This window comes from Rhipicephalus microplus, chromosome 8 (assembly GCF_043290135.1).
Source record: "Rhipicephalus microplus isolate Deutch F79 chromosome 8, USDA_Rmic, whole genome shotgun sequence".
Taxonomy (NCBI): Eukaryota; Metazoa; Arthropoda; class Arachnida; order Ixodida; family Ixodidae; genus Rhipicephalus; species Rhipicephalus microplus.
In genome coordinates, this window is record NC_134707.1 from 88,191,552 (window position 1) to 88,211,552 (window position 20,001).

The following is a 20,001-nucleotide window of genomic DNA, read 5'->3' on the forward strand; positions in this document are numbered from 1 at the left end:
TTCGCACACGTGCGTGCAGGCATTCGCAGAAAAACTGAATGTGGACACCAGCCATCGAACCGGCGTCTGGAAGGAATTTCGGCGGAGCAATGCATTGAGAGTGCGAAAGAATGTTGTGATCTCGGAACAGCTTTCGCTGCAAAAGTGGTGGATGTGTACAATCCTACGATGCTCATGTTTATATACTTATACAAGAAGTTTATTTTACGTAATCACAGTTGCGTGATAAGACGAGATTCCTTGGTCTTTCGTTGTTCGAACGTCCCTTCCCGGTCGCCGTATCCGAAGGTGTGGGTGAGAGGGCAACAAACTTTCTCTCGTTCTTTTTTAAGCCCTAGGGCCTCACCACACGTACTCGCTTCAGCGCGTTGTAGAATCGGAGCTGCGCCCTCGCCATCCTCAGTGGTTAGGGCTTCAGCTGCGCTATCCGGTCCATGCAAAGGTAAGCACGAGCCATGGTCGTAATCGTTCGCATACACATTGTGCATGTGTCCCAACCACGCCACCTTTCCCGTCAGAAAGCCGGCGTCCGCTGCAGACACACGCTGCAGGCACTCGGACAAGCGCGCATAACGACCTGGGATCGCACCCGCGACCTTCGTGTTAGCAGCCGAGCATAAGCACTGATCCACCGTGGCGTGCCAGTCGCATGCCATTTATGGTTATTACATTGACGATTGAGATATCTAAAGAGATAAGATGAGCTGACTCTTGACTTATTGTAATATTTTTATATTTTGGCTGGGACACTGAGAGTGAGTCCACGGTACATCCGCCGCCTCCCGTTATAAAAAATATATCGAGACAATAATAATTAATCAATCAATCAGTAAAAGTTGGTTTCAATTGGCTATATATGGAGGCTGTCCACGGTCAGATTGTTCCACCCCTTGAGACTAACCATCATGGCTGTTTTTTTTTTTTACCATCGTATCGCAATTATTTCTTTTGCCTTTTATAAGCCAGAATTCAGCAGTCTTCTGATATACTAAGCATTTTGCGACAGTTTCCAAAACTCTCATGCAATTTTGAACATATTCTACGCTCTATAGGAAGTAGATGAGTATTGAGGTCGCTTGATAATTACTTTTATTTAACCTGCATAGTCCTAAATTGTTTACTTGCATTAACCGCTGGCTTATTGTCCGTTCCCCCTAAGTGGGTAAGAGCCAGAAAAGAGGAACAAACAAGCAAGTAACCGCTGCCACAGATGCGAGGATCTGCTCTACTCTTCCTACGATGTATACACACGACGCGGGCCGGCGTTTTGCGGAGATGGGTGTTCGTCGTCCTCCGGAGAGATTGAGAAGTGTAAACAGATCTGGGAAGACACCAGCTTGACATGATTCGATGTCAATTTAAGATTTGGAGCAATTTGTGGGGCGAATGTTGATTTCAATGCACTGAAACTACTGAAGCCCCATTAGAGGCGAGAAGGTTCGCCAGGGTATTAATTTTTTTTAACTCGAAGGTTGCATCATCGAATCCCAGTCGCGGCCGGCGGCCACACTTCTATAGACGCAAAATGCTACAAGCTCGTGTTCTGAGATTTAGGCGCACGTTAGGGAACCTCAAATGGTAGAAATTTCTCAATCCTCTACGGTGTGGTTTTTGGACGCGAAACCCCAACATCTTTTTTTTTTTTTTTCGTGAAGCGCAGAAGTGGCGTGGAGGGGTTGGGGTTCCGAATCCCATTATCATTGTTATTGTGCGAACAGATACACTTACAAAGTGCTAAACATTTCGGTGAATGATTGGGCTCATGGAGGAAGGAAACAACGACTGCAACTTGTAGGTGTTCTGTGTGCAACTGCGGTTTGTCGAACGTAGTTGTTGAGTCGCCGCGCGAAGCGTCTAGCCGCGTTGACATTCAAAAATGGCGCCATAATGCACTTCAAAAATAAATTAGCACACACAAAAAATTGTGCCGAAATTTTCAAACAAGAAAAATACAACATTTTTCATTCTTTTAAAATTAATTTTGTTTTTAAAAGGCACTGTTGCTTCGAATGCGTCATCGCAACCGACTGCAGCGACACTGGTGACGATCGGCCAAAACGCCAGTTTTTGTTTTGGAAATCGGACGTGAAGTGGGACGAGCCGTTGCTCGGGCCGCCGTGGCCGCGATGTTACCCGCTGGTTCCAAGCGCGAGAGCGTGGCACAAATGGAGGTAAGCGTCTCGGGCGTACTTCCAAATCGCGACTGTATGGTTACCGTAAACGGTGACTCGAAGGCAAGGTAGAGACAATTAGTGGCTGCTGCCGTGCGGTTTGGGCACCATCTAGGCCTAAGTTGTCAATTATACCACCTCGGTAATTTGGTGCTAAAGTAGAGTCCTGACAGCTCAGTGACCGCGATCGAGTGCTTGACGTTTTCTGGGTCTGACTAAAAGCTTATTGCTCGTGATACGCTGTCACATGTGTTCGGTTTCGGCTGATATAGTAGCCGAGAAATGCGCCTCGCTAGAACCGATCTCGTAATCGGTCTACCGTGTTCGGTCGGTCGTAGCGAGCTCGGCGAATAACTTTGGCCTCTTCTGTGTGGTTGCTGTCGTGCAGGGATACATTCCGGACAGGGTGAAAAACGCCGAGAAACGTCTCGAACAAAATGTCTACGACGTGGAAGCCTGGAGCATTCTGCTTAGGGACTCGCAGGTGAGCTTTTTGTTGCTGTGGCGCTTTGTCGCGCAGGCCCGATGCGTTTTTACACGTGTCACACGTTTTATTGCGCACTCGTTCTGCGCCGGTCTTTGCAACGCGTGGATGGAAGCGTGCTGGTTTTGTGTGCGATGTCAAAAATAAAAGAGCGCGTTAGTTCTGTGTTTAACACAGGTGCCAGATGACGTGCTGGGGAAACATTCATGTGGGGAACATGATTTTTTTAAAATTTGAAATACCGTAAGAAACGTAGAAGGGGTTTGTTATTCGGGGCGTTGTGTATTTGATAAGAAATAACTCGTACTTTTCAGTTGTGTCTAAGCATATTGGTAATCCGCAATGTTTTAGCACCGCGGTAAATACGAGCGCCTGACAGTGTATGTCAAGTCCCTGAACACGAGATGTCCTCACTGTAAGAAGGAAGCAAAAGCAGTGGTTGGGATTCTGGTTCGCTTTCAGAAACAAATTATTCTGTTAGGCTCTTCTGTTTAGTAGGCACTCCACTACGGCGTCTCTCATAATCATATGGTGGTTTTGGGACGTTAAACCCCACATATCAAATCATCATGTTTAGTAGGCAGCAAAAATGTTTTTTAAGGTGTTCACTCATTGGCTAGGCTTTTTGTTGTTTGCATAGTAGCACTGAAAACTCTGCTTGCTTGTTTCGTGTGCTTATCTTCGGCACTGCAAAGTTTGAGCGGGCAGTGTTAATGTTGGTGGACTGCCGTTGGTGGTTAGTGTCGGTGGCCTTGCCACTGGGTACACGTTAAACCTTGTGGAGGTGAAGCACTGACTATGACTGGTTGGCTTCAGTGTTCTGGCAAAAAGGAACCGTGAAAGCTCTCACTCATACTGCCGTGAGTTGGTGGCTTCGGCTGGCAGCCGCTGGCATTGCCGTTCAGACCATCAAGCGTTACGTGGGGCCACAGAGGAAGAAATATTTAGGAGGTGATACTTCCGTTGGAATGGGCGTCCATAGGAGTCCAGATAACGTCACATAATATACAAAGATAACAAGCTCTGAAGAAGGCATTTTAGTTGGCGGTGTTCTGCGGCGCAAAGCCGCAACAACGAGAAAAAGAAAACAAAGCGCTCCGCGTCTCCGCTCAGTGACTGCGGCAGAACGTGAGAAACGCACGCGACTGGTTCGCTCGTTAACCGAAATGGCGGCAATTATCTTTTCTGCCGCAAGATGCCGTCAGCATCATTTGGCGATATGGCGTTGTCTGGTTCCCTCAAAAAACGGATTTGCACCTCCTAAATTAAATGTTTTTTTCTTCCATGCCTGGGGCCACGCTTGAGACAATCACTTTCAGTGACAGTGTGGCTTTGTGTGACATACGGCCAAGCAGCATGTACTAGAAGTGAGACCTGGCTGATATCTCCAGAATATACCTCCTGTTGCCCACACATGGTTCGAGACAGGGCTAATTAACGCACATGCTTTCATTCCCACAGTCTTCAGCTTGGCTCATTGGGATAATTTCAACTGGAATGCACTGATCACATCCAACATTATCTTTAGAGTCCAGATTTGTTGCCACATGGCGTGGTCATCTCGAGCAATCGCGCATACCAGTTGTCATACTAAAGAATATTGTCATGCTTGAATCCCTGATTACATACCTATGTTTGGTTTGATGTCTTTCACGTCTACTTGTATGGCCATTGCAGCATAAAGTTAGCACCAGTCTGTTCTGAAGTCCACCGACTGGCTTGGTAGGTTGAAAGAATATAGCACGCAGGCTGCGTAAGTGACCTTGAATACTACATTGCAACCAGACCAACATAAGGGCTCATTCATATCATTGTTTTACACGATGTCACACAGACACTCACGATTGCAGTCAAAACTGATATGGATTAGATTCCTTGATTGCTATGAACAGAGGTCTCTGCTAGGCTAGGCGGGATTAAGTTTGGCACAGATGTCATCCACATCACAATATCTGAACGGCCTGCCACGGTGAAACAGTGGTTTAGGTGCTCGGCTGCTTACCCGAAGGTCGCAGGTTCGATCATGGCCGCTACGATCGCATTTTAGTGGAGACGAAATGGTAGAAGCCCGTGTACTGTGTGATGTCCGTGCAGGTTGAGGAACACCTGGTGGTCGAAACTTCCGGAGCCCTCCACTAGGGCTTTGGGACGTTAAACCCCACATATCAATCAATCAACCTCCACTAGGGCGTCTCTCATAATCATATCACGGGTATGTGACATGAAACTCCAGATATTAATCTTAATCTCGGAACCAGATCGTGATTTTCCCAATTCTTATCTGGCTTGACTGTGAATAGAGCATGACCTTATTGCGGTACCTAATTCGGATTGGCCTTGATTGTGGTCAAAAGTACCAGTGTGCGAGGTTGTATGCCCAAGTTTGTCACTAGAGAATTGCACAAATTTGTTCAAAGAGCCACTGTTTTAGGTTGCTTGCTGCTTGATATTTAGCGTGGTTATGAAGCTTTAGAAACAATAAGGTGCACAGAAACAGGTTTTTTGTTTGTTTTGCAAGCTGGCAGTCATGTGAGCGAACGGGAATGACACCTGTCGCAAGGCACTTCCAATTGTCGTTTAACAGGTTGTAAAAAAAACTCCATAGCCGGTGTCTCCTAGAAATAACTGTTACTGTAGTCACACAGTCATAGTTAATTATGATTGCACTTGTTTCGTATGGAATATATTGAAATTCACGGTGATTGCTGCCACATGGTTTAACCAAGCAGACATAATTTTGACTGAGCTTAAGCGCATCAGACATAGTGTGAGGTTGGTCTAAAGTACTTGTAAAATTTGTTTAATATGGTGTATTGCTTGAAGATAATGCCACTTTGTTTGCAGTAATGAGCAAAACAGTAATTGTCTGCAAGGCCAGAATTTCTATATATAATTAATAAACCTCCCAAATTTAATTTTTGATGAAATAAAGCTTTTTTCAGCTTTGAACTAGCCACCTCTGTATACTTCTTCATTTGTTAACAAAGTTTTAAAGCCCAAGATGAAAATGTCGCGGGATCGAATCCCGGCTGCGGCGGCTGCATTTCTGATGGAGGCGGTAATGTTGTAGGCCCGTGTGCTCAGATTTGAGTGCACGTTAAAGAACCTTAGGTGGTCGAAATTTTCGGAGCCCTCCACTACGGCGTCTCTCATAATAATATGGTGGTTTTGGGACGTTAAACCCCACAAATCAGTTCGATTCAGCAACCATGCCAAAGCTTAACCACTTCCTCACCTCCCACCCATCTTGATCTAGTGGATGCATATACATCCGGGACAACAAAAACAGTCAAGCAATAATAAGCAATAGCGTCCACCTGGGCGACAAATACCACCGGTGGTAGCGGTTATTCTTTGCTTCCACCCACAACGTACCTAGCCATTTGTAAGCAGCTACTCGGTGGTCACGGTCTTGACTCTGGTGACAGTGATGGTGCTTGAGGCTCTTATCATATTACAGTTAACAGTCACCTACGAATGAAAGAGCGGGTGTTGCCTACAATTCGCTATAATGTCGGGGTGCCACCGCCGAGGCAGTCTTGAATCAAATCGGCAACAATTTGTCTCACTCGGTCAGAGTGAGACAATTTAGTCTCATTTTTTTTATCGCGCAATCTAGGACATAGCTTCATAATTTAGTTTAGTGATACATCTTTTCACTTTGCTGCAGTGGCACTTTTATCATAAGTGACATGCTGGTAGTAGTTCAGGCTACTTGCACTTGCTTCTTTTGGGCTGGTCTGCAGTGTCCCACCGTGTAAATGGGAAGAGGGTGCAGCAATGCTGTTATAGTTGTGGGACAGGCGAGGAAAAAGGACATGGGCAGAGCCAGTTCTTGGAGAGCCAGTTCACTCGAGGAGCTCATCTAGCGATTGGTGTTGTTCCTGAAACAGTGCTTTTTTGGCCTTTGATATAAAATGCTGGGTCAGGCGCTGTCGTCTCTGTTATTATTGCAAAAAAGGCATGAAAGGTAAGTGCATAGTAGTGCCTTCGTCTGTCGGCATCCTGTAATGGTGATTAAGCGTGCACAGTAAAGAGAAACTCGCCGCTCAACTCATTTTCCTTTTGTTGAGCGTTACTATAAAATAGACGAGGACGGTAGTGGTGCGCTACTTTGGTAGGGAAGAAACTAGAAGCTGTGGCTTGCATTGCTGCTTTCAATTGCACTTTTTTCGTTACTGTAATAGTGTTAGGAGACAGTGACGCGACATTTGCTATTCATTCATCAAATTGGTAGTGGGAACAGACTGCTGACAAAGAACCTCACAACACGAGCACTCGCTAAAAACTAGTTCAAAGAGTGCAGTTAAACTCAAAAGTGCATGTCAAGAGGATAATCATGACAAGAGCAGCACGCGAAGTGTGTAATCAAGCCACGGGGCTATGAAATGTCTATATTGTTAAACTTATAGAGATGTAGTGACAAGAATGGGTGACTCGTACACTGGTCTGCATTGCTGGTAATGTTATACGCTTTAGAAATTCTGGATGTAGATTGAAGAGGGTGCGAGAGCAAAAACTGTTGTTCTTTTAAACAGCGGCAGGCGTTGAAACTAATAGAAGTGTAAAGCTTAAAGGGGTTCTGACACAAAAGTCTGGCCTCGTGTTTTCTTGCTGCAATCTGTTGCTGGGGGCCTGTTAGTCGTAACACGGCACATTGTCTGCTGCAGCCTACGACCGATAATTAAGTACAGGCTTCTCACTACTGACCAGTTTCACTTGGAGAGAGCTTGAGAAATGACGAGCCACCGGGGTGCAACTATTGCCACCTAGTTTGTGCTTCTCTCAACTGCATCAGCACTTGCGCACGGTCCACATTGAGAAGTCCTTTCGAACAGAAAACGGGACAACAGTGTCGCCATACACAAAACTTTCAAGGCGTGCACCGTGGCCACAAACTCGCGAACAGTGTATCGACTGCTGGAACAAATGTGGTGAAAGAAAAATGGCGGCTACGACGTTATAACTATTTTTGTTGGCTACAGCGTGGTCACGTGAGGGAAGTAGGGGGTCCGCATTGGGTTCCTTTTGATGGTGTCAATGCCTTAAAAATTCAAACTTTCGAAATTGCTGTAAAACATCCTCCAAGCTATATTTGCTGTTATTTTGCAGATGCAATACGCATGTTCACGGAAATGAATCTCGCAGGCTATTCTCGGCTGTAAAATTTTGTCAGGACCCCTTTAGTGTAACTACGGGGTACTGTTATTCTGTGTTTCCTGATTCTGTGTTTCCTGAGGCGTATGTTCACACATTGCCAACATCTCGGGGCACACAGCTCTTTGAATAGTACTTTTGCCAACTTTCGCAGTATCTGTTACCAGTGAGGTTGGATTTCACAAATTTTGCATTGAGAAAGCTTTACTTTTGCGGCCGCAAGGAACCTCTAGGCAAAGCCAACTGCTGTTGCATATGCACACTGCCCTCTGTACCGGCTCTAGTTTACTCTAGTGCTGGAAAACCGTCAGTTTCCAGCACTAGAAGTTTCCAACCCTGTATTGCTAGGGGATAATAAGTATCAATAAAAGGAAATTTTGTGCATTGTTGCTTGCATCTAGCCAATAGACTGAGTGCCTCTAGTGGGGACTACCAAGCAGCACTAAACTGTGTCTTTAGCTACTTGTCATGCTATTAGTTTCATACACCCGTACATAGCCAAATGGTTAGTTTTGTGGGTCGAGTTCGTTGTTTGGTTGTAACTTTATTAGGTTGTCCCGCAGTGCTTCAAGTGACCCGTGCTCAGGTCACTGACAAAGGGACATTGAGGTCTTGTCTCATTGCCGCATCGCGGGCCTGCTGTAAGGCCCCCGAGTTTGTCACCGAGTTCGTAGATGCGCAGAGCTGCGGCCCATCTCAGCGATAGGGTGGTGGAATGGAACTCGTTAGCATGTTGAACATTGCATTCCCATAACATGTGTTTAAGTGTAGCAGCTTCCTGTTGACATTTTTTACTTGCGTTTTTTTTTCGAATAGTTCGAGAAATATCTATTTCAGGTGAAATGGAATCAGGAAGGTATTTGTTTGTTTGTAGTTGGCGTAGGGTCACTGCTTGTGTCCTGTTTTGGTCTTCGTACAATGGTGGAATTTTTCGCCTGGCTTGCTGATACATATTTTTGAGAAAAGATATGTGCAGGGCAAAAATCTGCATGAATTTTGTGTGAGGCCTTCGCAGATGTCACGAAGACATTGACATTGCGACGAAAGGGCTGTAAATTCATACATTGCACTTTTGCTTAAGCTTGTTCAATGTCATTCATTCAGTCTGCATGATAAATTCTGATGTAACTGACAAGCTCTATTGAGCAACCTCTCTTTACATACATTTAATTAAAAAAAAAAGCAGGAGCGAAGCCAGCGGGCAACACACGAAAAATTTTCTGGTTGTGCCCCTGCTATAAAGTCCTAAAAGTTGCCCTGCCAAAGTGTATAAGTGAATCTCTGTTCTCATGGAAAAAGGCTGAATGACTCTGTGCCTGAAGCAAATTTAGTTGTATATTTATCGTCTACATGATGTTCATTTGTAACAACAAGAAACAGAGACTGACAAAGTTGCTGAAGTTGCTGTTCACTCGACAGGCTCCTGACCCAGATATCTTTCCAGTCTTACTGCCAACAGTGGCTGAGAGCACGCACCTTTTTCGTCGAAAAAAAAATGCCTCTCATTCATGCAATGCAAACACATTCAGCATGCACAGTGGCCCCGCCGCGGTGGTCTAGTGGCTAAGGTACTCGACTGCTGACCCGCAGGTCGCGGGATTGAATCCTGGCTGCGGCGGCTGCATTTCTGATAAAGGCGGAAATGTTGTAGGCCCGTGTGCTCAGATTTGGGTGAATGTTAAAGAACCCCAGGTGGTCAAAATTTCCGGAGCCCTCCACTACGGCGTCTCTCATAATCATATGGTGGTTTTGTGACGGTAAACCCTATATATCAATCAATCAGCATGTACAGTGGTCAGGGCGAGGACCTTTCCGGTGCTGGTGAGATATATGAGCCCCAGTGGCACACTGCATTTTGCTCTAGACTTATACTATACTGTTGGAATGACTCTTTCATAAAAGTTTGGAGATTTCAGCAGGCCTTTTATGTTTTCTGAGCTCCATTTGAAGTGTTAGTCATGTGTTGTAGTTTTTTATATATATTGAAAAGGAGTACTTACAATATCGGATTGTCGGGCCTTAAGACATAGAGCACGCACTATTCGATTAGAAGGGGGACATTTGCATATACCTTGTAAATTGTTAATAAATTGAGTATATATTCTTTAGAGGAGTTCTGACAAAAAACCTTGAAGGTGAAATAACTTGCGAGATTGACATGTACGGACGCATGTGTACCATTACAAACTATAAACAGTAAATATAACCTAGCACATGCTTAAAAGCAAAGTCCAGTGTATGCTATGCTGCTGTGTAGCATACGCCTCGTGTGAGGAGCACTTCACGATGTCAACTTCATTTTGGTTTGAACGTAGACAGCATCACGAGCTTGTGGATTGCCATGCTATTTGCGTTCTCTGATGCGGTTATAAATGCATTACTCACATGCGCATGAAGCCGCTTGTGGTGTGCCTGGTGAGCAGCATTGTGTGCATGTGAGCCTTCAAATGATAACCCACTGTGTGCTCTGTCAAATGATGTTTCCCGTGACTGTAACTGGGTTGGAACTTCTTGCCTTACATAAAAACTAGATATAGTAGTAGGTTTGTGTCGGCACTGTGTTTAAAAGAACATGCACCACGGACGACTTTTTGAAATATTGTGAGGAAGTCGTGACGTGGACGAAGAGAGATGACAGTAGTTCTAAGATTAAACGATTCATTTGGCCCAACTTGTGGTCGGTGAATGGAAAGTCCGATTACAGCGATACACGCTGGTACTGATAGCGGTGAATTAACAGAGTGTCGGCTGTCAATCAACCGACAAGCGGGGCCGCGCTTTAGCATTTATGCATGTGCCGCTGAATAATCCAGCCTTATCAGTGCCTTGTGTGCAGTCTTAAGTGAACGATGTGTAATAATTGTAAACCTTCTCGAACAATGAGGCTCAGTTTGTGCTGAGCATTTCTGATGGGGTCTGGGGCGGAAACCAAATGAAACAAAAGTGGAAAAAAAAAACGCGCGTTGCAGTTTCAAGTACGGGGTTTCATGAAAACTTGTGCGGTGAGTAAAAAAAATTGTTAAAGAAAACATACTTGCAACCAAGATGTAACGCAAGAAAGCCTAGTGGAAAATTTGCTTTCAACAATGAAAAGCAAAGTCATTTTTTGCACATTTTCTAACGCACGTGTTCTCATTTTTGTTTTCCCATCGCCCTGTGTGTGCGCCGACTCCCTTGGCCCTCGGACTGCGCAGAACAAGAAGATCGAGGAGGCTCGGCCGCTCTACGAGAAGATAGTGACGCAGTTCCCCAATGCCGGCCGCTACTGGAAGATTTACATTGAACACGAGGTTTCGTATCTGCCACATTTCTCACTTCTACCTTCGCCTTTTTTTTCTTTTTCTCTTATTTAAGTTGGTGTCTTCCACGTCGCCTCGGGCCTGCTTCGTCAACACAGCCCCTCTGTTGTCCCGACCTCCGTTTTTTTCTGCTCTCCCTGCCGCTTTTTCCCAAGAGTGGGTGTGTCGGCACTTGCGACTTTTCCCGCTGTGGAATGTTGGAATTGAGAGTAGTGAAACCTATTCGGTTGCAGTTAAACTGGTTGGTATCTTTTGTTTGGATTTGACATTTTTAAAGCCATGCCCTCAGCAGAAAGGTTGCAAGTCGACACGCCTTTTTTGTTAGTAATGCTTCAAAACTCATTGCCTGTCTCTGCTTGTTTTTGGCATAGTGGAGTGTGTAAAAAGTAGCAGCATTTCTGGTTGGTCGATTAGAGGGGAGCCCCACGCGGTCTTCCTTGAAGACAAATAAATTTCTTTTTTCATTTCACGGGGTTGGGTCTGGGGGCGGCGGGGGTCTTGTCTCTTGATAAGTGTCCTCATAAACTGTGACCCCCCCCCCCCCCCCCTCCTTCGAAGAGAGCAAAGTTGTCTCCCGTTCATTCACTGTGGTCTCAATTACTGAGTGGAGTTTGACTTGTTCTCCTGCACAGGTGCCATCACGCACACATCTCAAAGACAACAACTACACATGTTGCACAAACAGTTGGGTTAATCTAAATTGAAAAAAAGAAACGATGGAGCCCATGCATGCTTTTATGGGCTACAGGGTGTGAAAAGAGGTTCTACATGAAACGTTGCTCCCCGACTTTCGTGCAGTGTTGCGAAGGCTAAGGGTTATGGCAGACGGTCTTTTACGATAGTCCATCCCTGAAGATTCCACTCAGTGGGAATTGTGACAAAGCTAATTGGGCAGTGCTTTTAAGAAATTACTTTCAGTTTTACAGTAAGATGCATGGGATCGCTTTCACATGACTGGGCAACGAATGCGTCAGTCTACGGCCGACAGGGTTCCCCGCCCAGAGCACAGGTTGCGAGGTTAGTACTTGAATAGACAGAAGCTGTCAGCTGTAGACGGGTGTTCTTAATATTGAGTCAAGTGAGAGCTAACAAAAGTAGCAGTAGCCTTGCTACTTATTGCACTTGAGAACACTGCCACTTTTTGCTATTTTGTACTTGAGAACACTGTCCTGTCCCTGCTCAGTGCTCATTTAGTTTATGATGAAGTTGGCTGACATGACCCCTTCTTATCTTCGCTACAGTAAGCTGAAGGTGCAGTATAGGGATTCGGAAATTTAATTTTTCGGAGTACTTGTTGCTGAAGCGGTCACAGTGTGCACAAAGCCGATTCTGGGCAACAAGGTGGAACTCGGGCACTCGAAATTGAATGTTACTGATGGCCATGGCTGCCTACAAAGTTGCAATGTGCGAAATTTTGTGCTCAATAGAATAATAAATTAGCTACAATGATAATTTTAGAGAGTGCCATTAATTTTGCTGTTGATGCTACTAAAGTCTCAGTGTAAAGCCAGGAGTCTTCGCCTAAGTGCCACGGTCGGTGCTCTCACCGAGTTTGCAAGTACTGGTAATGTGGGAGATGATTGCACACCAGACGACAACTAATCAGCATACATTAGAGATTAAAAAATAAAAAGGCGGTTAGTTTGGGTGTTATCGTGGCAAAAGACAGATTATGATCATACCTTGTTTTATGAAATACTTCAATCATGTGTTAAGGTGCGACAGTTCTGTGCAATTACTTAGATTGTGAGTCCCCTCGATCGTTACACCAAGTTTGCCAGTAATTTAGGTACAGTTTCTGCGGAACCTCTTTTGAGTGCCCTGTCAGGGAAAGAAAGACAAAAAAAAACTTGCAGTAAGTAGTTGAATCTGCACACTGTATGGATGGCTGTGAAATCTGGGTGTATTGGTTAGCCAGAGTGTGTGTGCATGTGTGTGTGTGTTTGTGTGAGAGAGAGAGAGAGAGAGCGTGTGTGTAAAGGCAAATGTATTTTGACAGTTGCGTCTTTCCACAACACTGTTGGCTTTCGTGCTGCTTTGAATCTTTGATGCTGTTGGCATAACTCCAGGTTAGTCAGAGCGCTGAGAAAAGACAACTCTGTGCTTCAGCCTTCTTAAATGGGGCAGGCGCATCTTGTGCGTATCTTTTGGTTGTGGCATGTTTCTTGGCAATTTGATGGCAGAGGTTTCGCGTATAGGTTAGAGCCTCTGCTGTGGCTTCTGTGGTGCTGTAAATTAAACGATTGTAGTAATCGGATCAGCCTTCGGGGATCTCACCTTTGGTTGTTTGCGCAATGTCCTGCGGTACGTCCTTGCTCGCATTGTTGGTTTTTTCTTGGTTTCGCTTATAGTGTCCCTTCATATGCGTCCTATATTTAAACAAGCATGTTATCTTCCTGCAACAGCGTAGTCATTTACTGCACTTGAATGAGCTTTCCACAGGGCCAGCGGGTGGTTCGTTGCTGACTAGAACATTGCGTCATTAACCCTTATACGTGTTATGTGGCCTCATCAACCATCTACTGTTTGAAAAATCGTGGGTGTAGCAAGATTGTTGGTTGTTGTGCGAGATGTCAAAAAAGTTTCAGTTGCAACATGGAGTATAGTTGAGATGTATTTGTGTACGCGCACATTCTCCATGGCAGTAAGATAGAGCAGGGTTGTGAAGCCCTGTTGCAGTTTTGAGGGAACAGTAACGGAAGTAGTGATGGCTATGCAAACGAAATGGTAGCATTTCTGGAGTTTTAAGTTATGTTAGCAGATTTGAACAATAGATTTTGAGATTTCGTGTTGTGTATTTCTGTGCAGTACAGCCTTTTTGTTCCAGTTGTGTCTGGCAGCACAGATTTCAGTTCATATTGATAGTCTAGTGTGGTGAGGCTGCTGGCTTGCAATTTTGAACTCAGGGAGGCCTACTCGGTTAAAATCATTCGATATATAAGAATAGAAATAATTGCTGAAAAGCCATTACATAATGTGATTGGTTTAAAAATCGTAGCTCGAATCAAATTTTGAGCTCAGGTTAACTCGGTCAGAGCGCTGACAAAAGACAACTCTGTGCTTTAGCCTTCTTGAATGGGGCAGGCGCATCTTGTGCGTATCTTTTTTAACTCGGTTCTTCTGTGTGCTTGTGTAGGATGTTTGTGCGAGTGTGGTTGTGACGTGTGAAGTAGGGTGAGTGCTCGGGAGTGAGTGAGGTGTGATGTGGTCCGCACTTTTGGCCACCCAAATCGCTTCATGCGCAAGGGCGTGTAGCGATTTGACATGTAAGCAAGGCGGACTGTGCAGTCAGTCTTCTTCTTGAAGTCTCAACCCAAGTTTGGGATGCCGCTGGTCGTGTGACCATGGTCTAATCTGTCAGTTCTACGCAATGTGCAGCGATTCGCGCATCTGAAATTTTCTAGGGCATTCCTGTATTTGATTCCAGTGCTTTGAAACTGTTGTGGGAGCTAGATTTTCCGTAACCGTTCAAAAGGTTGCTGTTGCGTTCAATGCAGCAGTCATCAGACTATACAACTTGGTCCCCCCAAAATAATCTGCCATTCGGTACTTATCCTTGCATTTGTGATGTTGTGTGCCTTCATGTGCATAGAAGCTACTGCACACAGCATCATCCTGTTTGAATGTCTGTGAGGTTGTCAGTGAAGCTAAAAACTGATCTCGTCGGCTTCTTTAAAAGTGCTGCACTCATTGCGTAAGATTGGCTAGATGGAGACCAGTGTGCGTGTGTACGGGCTTAGACCAACGCTGACTGGCCTAGACCAAAGTTTCTTGGTCCACACCAATATTCATTGGTCAAAGTCTAAGCTCAGAGTTCAGTGGTGTAGACCCACTAAACTATGGTGCTGATTGCTTGGAATCGACGTGTTCCAAGCCATGCAGCTGTCCTGAACTGAGGTCTAGCTCCTTCTTTGAAAGGGCTTCCACCCACATGATCGTCGAAGGTAGTTCAAATTGAAGGTGGTAAGACTACACATTCAGACATAAAATGGTTATTGAATTCCTAAGCCACATTTTCATAATCAACTAATTGTCCTTTTGTTGAGCCATTGTATGTGCTAATGAGTGCTGGAAAAATCTCTAGGCCTATTTAACCCCAAAACAGCGTTCCTAGAATGGCGGCCAGCTATCACAAAAAGAAAGGAAAGTAATACGTCGGGCATGCCCTTGCCAAGTTTTGATTTGCCACGTTTCGCTCACTGGGAAACGGCTCCTGAGCTTGTTTTCTTTATACGCATAAGATTCAACATATGTACTTGCATATATTGTTTGCTATTCATATTCACTTAGACCGTTAAAGGGGCCCTGCAAACTTACAAGTAATAATCAAATTGCTGCGCCTATTGCTTCACGAATTGGCTGCTGCAAGAATATTGGGAATTTGTCAAGTACAAGCGCAGTTACATCGAAGATTTATCACACGCTTCCAGCCGTTTTCTGTCTCCTTTTGTACCAGCAGGTGTGCTGAAAGCTCTGCAGGAGGATGATAGCGAGAGCAGGAAGGTGCTTTCATTCGTGAGCATGCGTCATGTCCTTGAAAACGTCCTTTTTGTTTCTTTGAATGTACGACTTACTTTCTGTGCAAACGAGCGTGCGGGCGCGTTGCGGCATTCCGCGGCGGCTGTGGTAACTAAGCAGCTCACGGTGCTAATTAGCTAATAGCTGTGGACTTTGGATTTATGGCGTGATCGTTTGGGTTTATGGCTCTCAAGAAGGGGCGGTTTAGTTCTCAATAGGGGATGATTTCTGGCCAGCTTTGAAAATTAATTGTGAATTCCAGGCGGCTTGCTACGCTGTGTCTGGCTCGCGTGTTCTCGGGAGTCTGGACTATCGATCGATACCATTTTGTGACTGCACTGTAAAATTGTTGCTGGGCCCCTTTAAGCAAAAAAAACCTGTTAACGTAGCTACCTTCGCCCAATAGTGTTTGGTGGATTTCAGCCTGATCACAATAAGGTCATGCCAAATGTGTGTTTTTCTCAGCTGCATGGCTTGTGAATTTGAATGTGTGTGCATGCGAGAGAGAGATTTGTGTGAAAGTTTGGAAGACACGTCTCGGTTTGCATGCGATCACCCGCACTCGACCACGTACATTTCACGTGCCACAAACGCGGGTTGCGGCAACACTACACATAACACACGGTGTCCTGTCTCTTCTTTCTTCAAGTAAAAAAAAAGAAAAAGAAAAGAGAGAAAAGAAAGAAAAAGAAAATACGAAATAAAAAGTCATTGGAGACACTTTTTTTTTTCTCAGATAACGCACTCTGCATGACAAGCAACAGGGCTTCGTTTGTTCTTAAGTGAGATTCTACGAGCTGCATTGGAAAAGGGCACAATCGTCTTGCTGTAGCTCAATAAATGAGTTGTTACCTTGTTTGCCTAAATGGGTTTCTTAAGTGTTTTAAATTTATTGTGTCTGTGTTTCTTCTGGGGCGCACTTTTGGGGAGGTTGAAATGTCTTGAGCCGACACTGAAACAGGTGGTAGTGTTGGTTGCTTTGTGTCAGGGGGATTGCTGGGACGTCCCCACTGCCCGCTGGACCGTGTGGCTGCCGTTAGAATGCACTTTGTGGTTCCCATAATGTGGCTGACGAAACATTTCTTCCAGGGATGCCTGAGAAAACTCGTTGATATGCGAGAATGTTTTAGCGCGTTGGTGAGGGCTGCAATTCACGGTTTGAGAGGTTGGGCATGTGTACTTGGGATGCAAAGGAATGCAGTACAGTTAAACCTGGATATATGGAATAGTTTGCTGTATAAAATAGTGGAGTAACATCGTTTGAAAATATTCTTTAAAAGTACGGCACCATGCTACATGAATACATGTATTCAACTCTAGTGGGTAACATTTGATGCATCGAACACCGCCCTTCAAGTGAATTCTTAACTTCCTAATGGATGTCAGTCGAGACATTCCTACTGACAAATGGCACTGTTTCAGCAGGCGCTGTCAAGCACAGATAGAATCTAAAAGGCAGTGAAATGAATGGAGCAAAGTAAGCAAGGTACAGGTTTCAAAATGTGAGTGGCTCGTAGAGCCCGGATAAATATTTAAGCAGTGTCTGTGCTAGCCTAGGGGCAAACTAACTGCAACGGCGTGCCGACGTCCGGCGCCGGGGAATGTTGGCTGGATGGAAGATGTCCAAAAGGCACCTTTCCTAAAGGCGTCCATTTCGCGAAATGCCGCATTCATGTAACCGATCTTGGCCAGACACATACGAGAAGGCAAGCCGTTGCAGAGGTCACAAGCAGAACTCATTGTTCTCGCTTGAGTTCGTGCTGAGAAACCCACAAAGCGAGTCCGAAACAGTGTGCCGACGTAGCCGTGTTAAACGCTTTTTCATCGCTGATGTCCGTGCGGCTGCCATCAAATTTTGGGAAAAAGATTCCTTTACTTATTCTCCGACTGCAAGAGAAGATTGTCCTGTGTGATCTCCTGTGCTTGAGATGTGCTGAATTTTTATGTAAGCTGCATTTAAGAAGGAAGCTTTCAAGTTGATTTGGACTCTAAGATCCCGTGTGTTATGTGGAAGCAACTGCATTTAAAACCAATGCAGACAGGTCCAAGCAAGAGACATGTTGTGCTGTACTTAAAATGAAACAAGTGAATTTTTTTGTACATGTTGGAATGCTCAGTTATGCATACTTCCATTTTTAGACTATCTCTGTATACAGTCGAGCCCGCTTATAACGAACCTGTGCCTGATGCGGCATCAGTTTGCTGTATCCCGAAGTTTGTAGTAAATGAAACACAGCTTTCAAAAAAAGTTCCATTTTTAGACTATCTCTGTATACAGTCGAGCCCGCTTATAACGAACCTGTGCCTGACGCGGCATCAGTTTGCTGTATCCCGAAGTTTGTAGTAAATGAAACACAGCTTTCAAAAAAAGTTGCGAATGAAAACACAAGGTTTTTTTTTTTTGCCCAAAAAAGTCTTCGTGATGCACATGTTTCGATGAGCAGAAGCGATAAGGGTGGTCCCTAGTTTATTTCATACAGTAGTGTGCTTGCTCGCCGAGGCCCGTGGCGTAAGCTGCATCAGAGACGGGTTTCGAAGTTTCATCGTTCTCGCAATTCGATTCCTCCAAATTGCTCTTGCCGCGTACTTCATTCACAATGCCCTAATCAGTGCACGGTTTCGCGGTGTCGGCATCATCATCGACCGTAATGAGACTGTCGCAACAGATGTTCCACCCGCTCTCCCATGTCGGAGTCGACGGCGCGCTGCCACAAATCGTCCCCGAAGCGATCCTGTTCGGAAGCTTCAGGCTTGGCATCGAGCCCGACATCAACGAAGTCGGCCTCACGAATACAGTTTCGCGCGCATGTAGCCGTCACTGCCGCTCATGAAATATTCACTATCTCCACAACCGAATACTGGGACGTCCGAAGCAGCAAGTTGGCTGCCAGGTGGTCAACAGCTATGAGCAATGTGGCACCTAATGTGCAGATTACGCTCAAGCCAAGCGGTCACACTTTTGACGTTTTGTTGAGCAGCAGGAAAAAGCGTGCAAGCCGTCCCGTCTGCCATCCTGATCACACACGCACACCAAGAGCGAGCAAGACGCGCACACACGACACACATGCCAGAACGCGTGGAACAGTTCTGGTTCGGTTTCTAGTTGGAAAACGAAACTTAACTCGAGCCAGCGTGGCTGGCGTCGCGGAGCGGTGGAGACTGGCAAAGGGGTTGCGATCAAAAGAGGAGAGCAGATTTGCGAGAGAAGGGCAAAGAGTTGCAATAGAGTGAAGAGAGGAGGACACGGCGGGAGGGTGACCTTGAAAATCAAAACACTCGGGGAAGGAGGGAGGTTGGGTAGCTTGCTTGAAAGGTCCGCGAAACCCGCAACTCGCACGTAGAAAGACTTAGTGCCTCCACGCGCAGAAGTCAAAGCAAGGCCGCCTGGATCGGTGCTCGCGGCGGTGTTCAAAGAATCGGTGGCCGTGGTCAAAAAAATCTTTTTGTTGCGCCGGAGGGTTTGCGTGGCCTCACAGACTTCAATATTTCGCAATTCGTGCTGCTCAAATTAACAGCCGTTTTCACGCTTCCACACGCGTGCGGAAGACATGCTGAACCGAATGCGAAGTGAGCGAGAACGGGTCCTAAACACAAAACTAATCCCTAATTATCAGAGTCTGTGCAGTAGCATACACGCGTGCACTAGACGCAGACGATCGGATACAGTCTGTGGTTGACGATGTTGACAAATGGTCTGGTCACTCCAGGCCGGCGACGCCAACAACAGTAGACAGTTATAGTATACCGGGCCTACCGTGATACCGGAATTGAAGTGCGCATGTGCATATACGTACGTTACCCGTACCGCTTGCTGTACATACGGTATTTTTCAGATTTAAGGTTACCGTGGTAGCGTAAGTGTACGAAGTGTGCATAAACATGGTGACGCTCTCGGACGCCCGCTTCGAAGTGATTTTGGCGTAGTTAATCAAAGATTCACCTTGTTTGCAGCAAACGACTGTTTAAAGTGGCTTAGCTTGCCTTCAGTTAGCTTCGATGACCAAGTATTACGGATAAGTTGGCGTAATTTTTGAGTTTGCTTCCCATTTCGAACGCGTCCAGGCCTAACTGCAAGATCGATGTAAACGAATCGGCAACATAATTTTTTTCGCATCCGGTGCGTGGTTCATATTTATTTGCTTTCATTATTAGTAAAATAAACTTGCAACAATGCTTCGCGCGTTGGCATAGGCGAGCATTCTCGTTTTCTTTTCCATTTCACTGTCTAACTTATTAACCGTCCGATAGGTGGCGCCACAATCCCAGCTGGGGCACATAAACCACGTCACAGCCTCCTAGATTTTCCTTGCCTGCCGATTATCTGCGGTCACTTGCAAAACGGCTATCGTCAGAACTGTGGTGGTGGCGTCTC

General features: G+C 45.5%; 1 protein-coding gene across 4 annotated transcripts in view; it reads left to right on the forward strand.

Annotated features, from left to right (window-relative positions):
- The first annotated feature begins 2,033 nt into the window (after positions 1–2,033).
- su(f) (cleavage stimulation factor subunit su(f)) overlaps positions 2,034–20,001 on the forward strand; it is a 92,258-nt gene continuing 74,290 nt past the window's right edge. For all 4 annotated transcript variants that reach the window (XM_075872275.1, XM_075872279.1, XM_075872276.1 and 1 more), the window contains exons 1-3: positions 2,034–2,171; positions 2,560–2,655; positions 11,007–11,102. In XM_075872275.1, the coding sequence (XP_075728390.1) occupies positions 2,127–2,171; positions 2,560–2,655; positions 11,007–11,102 (237 nt within the window). In that variant the 5' untranslated portion in view covers positions 2,034–2,126. The remainder of the gene's footprint in view (positions 2,172–2,559; positions 2,656–11,006; positions 11,103–20,001) is intronic.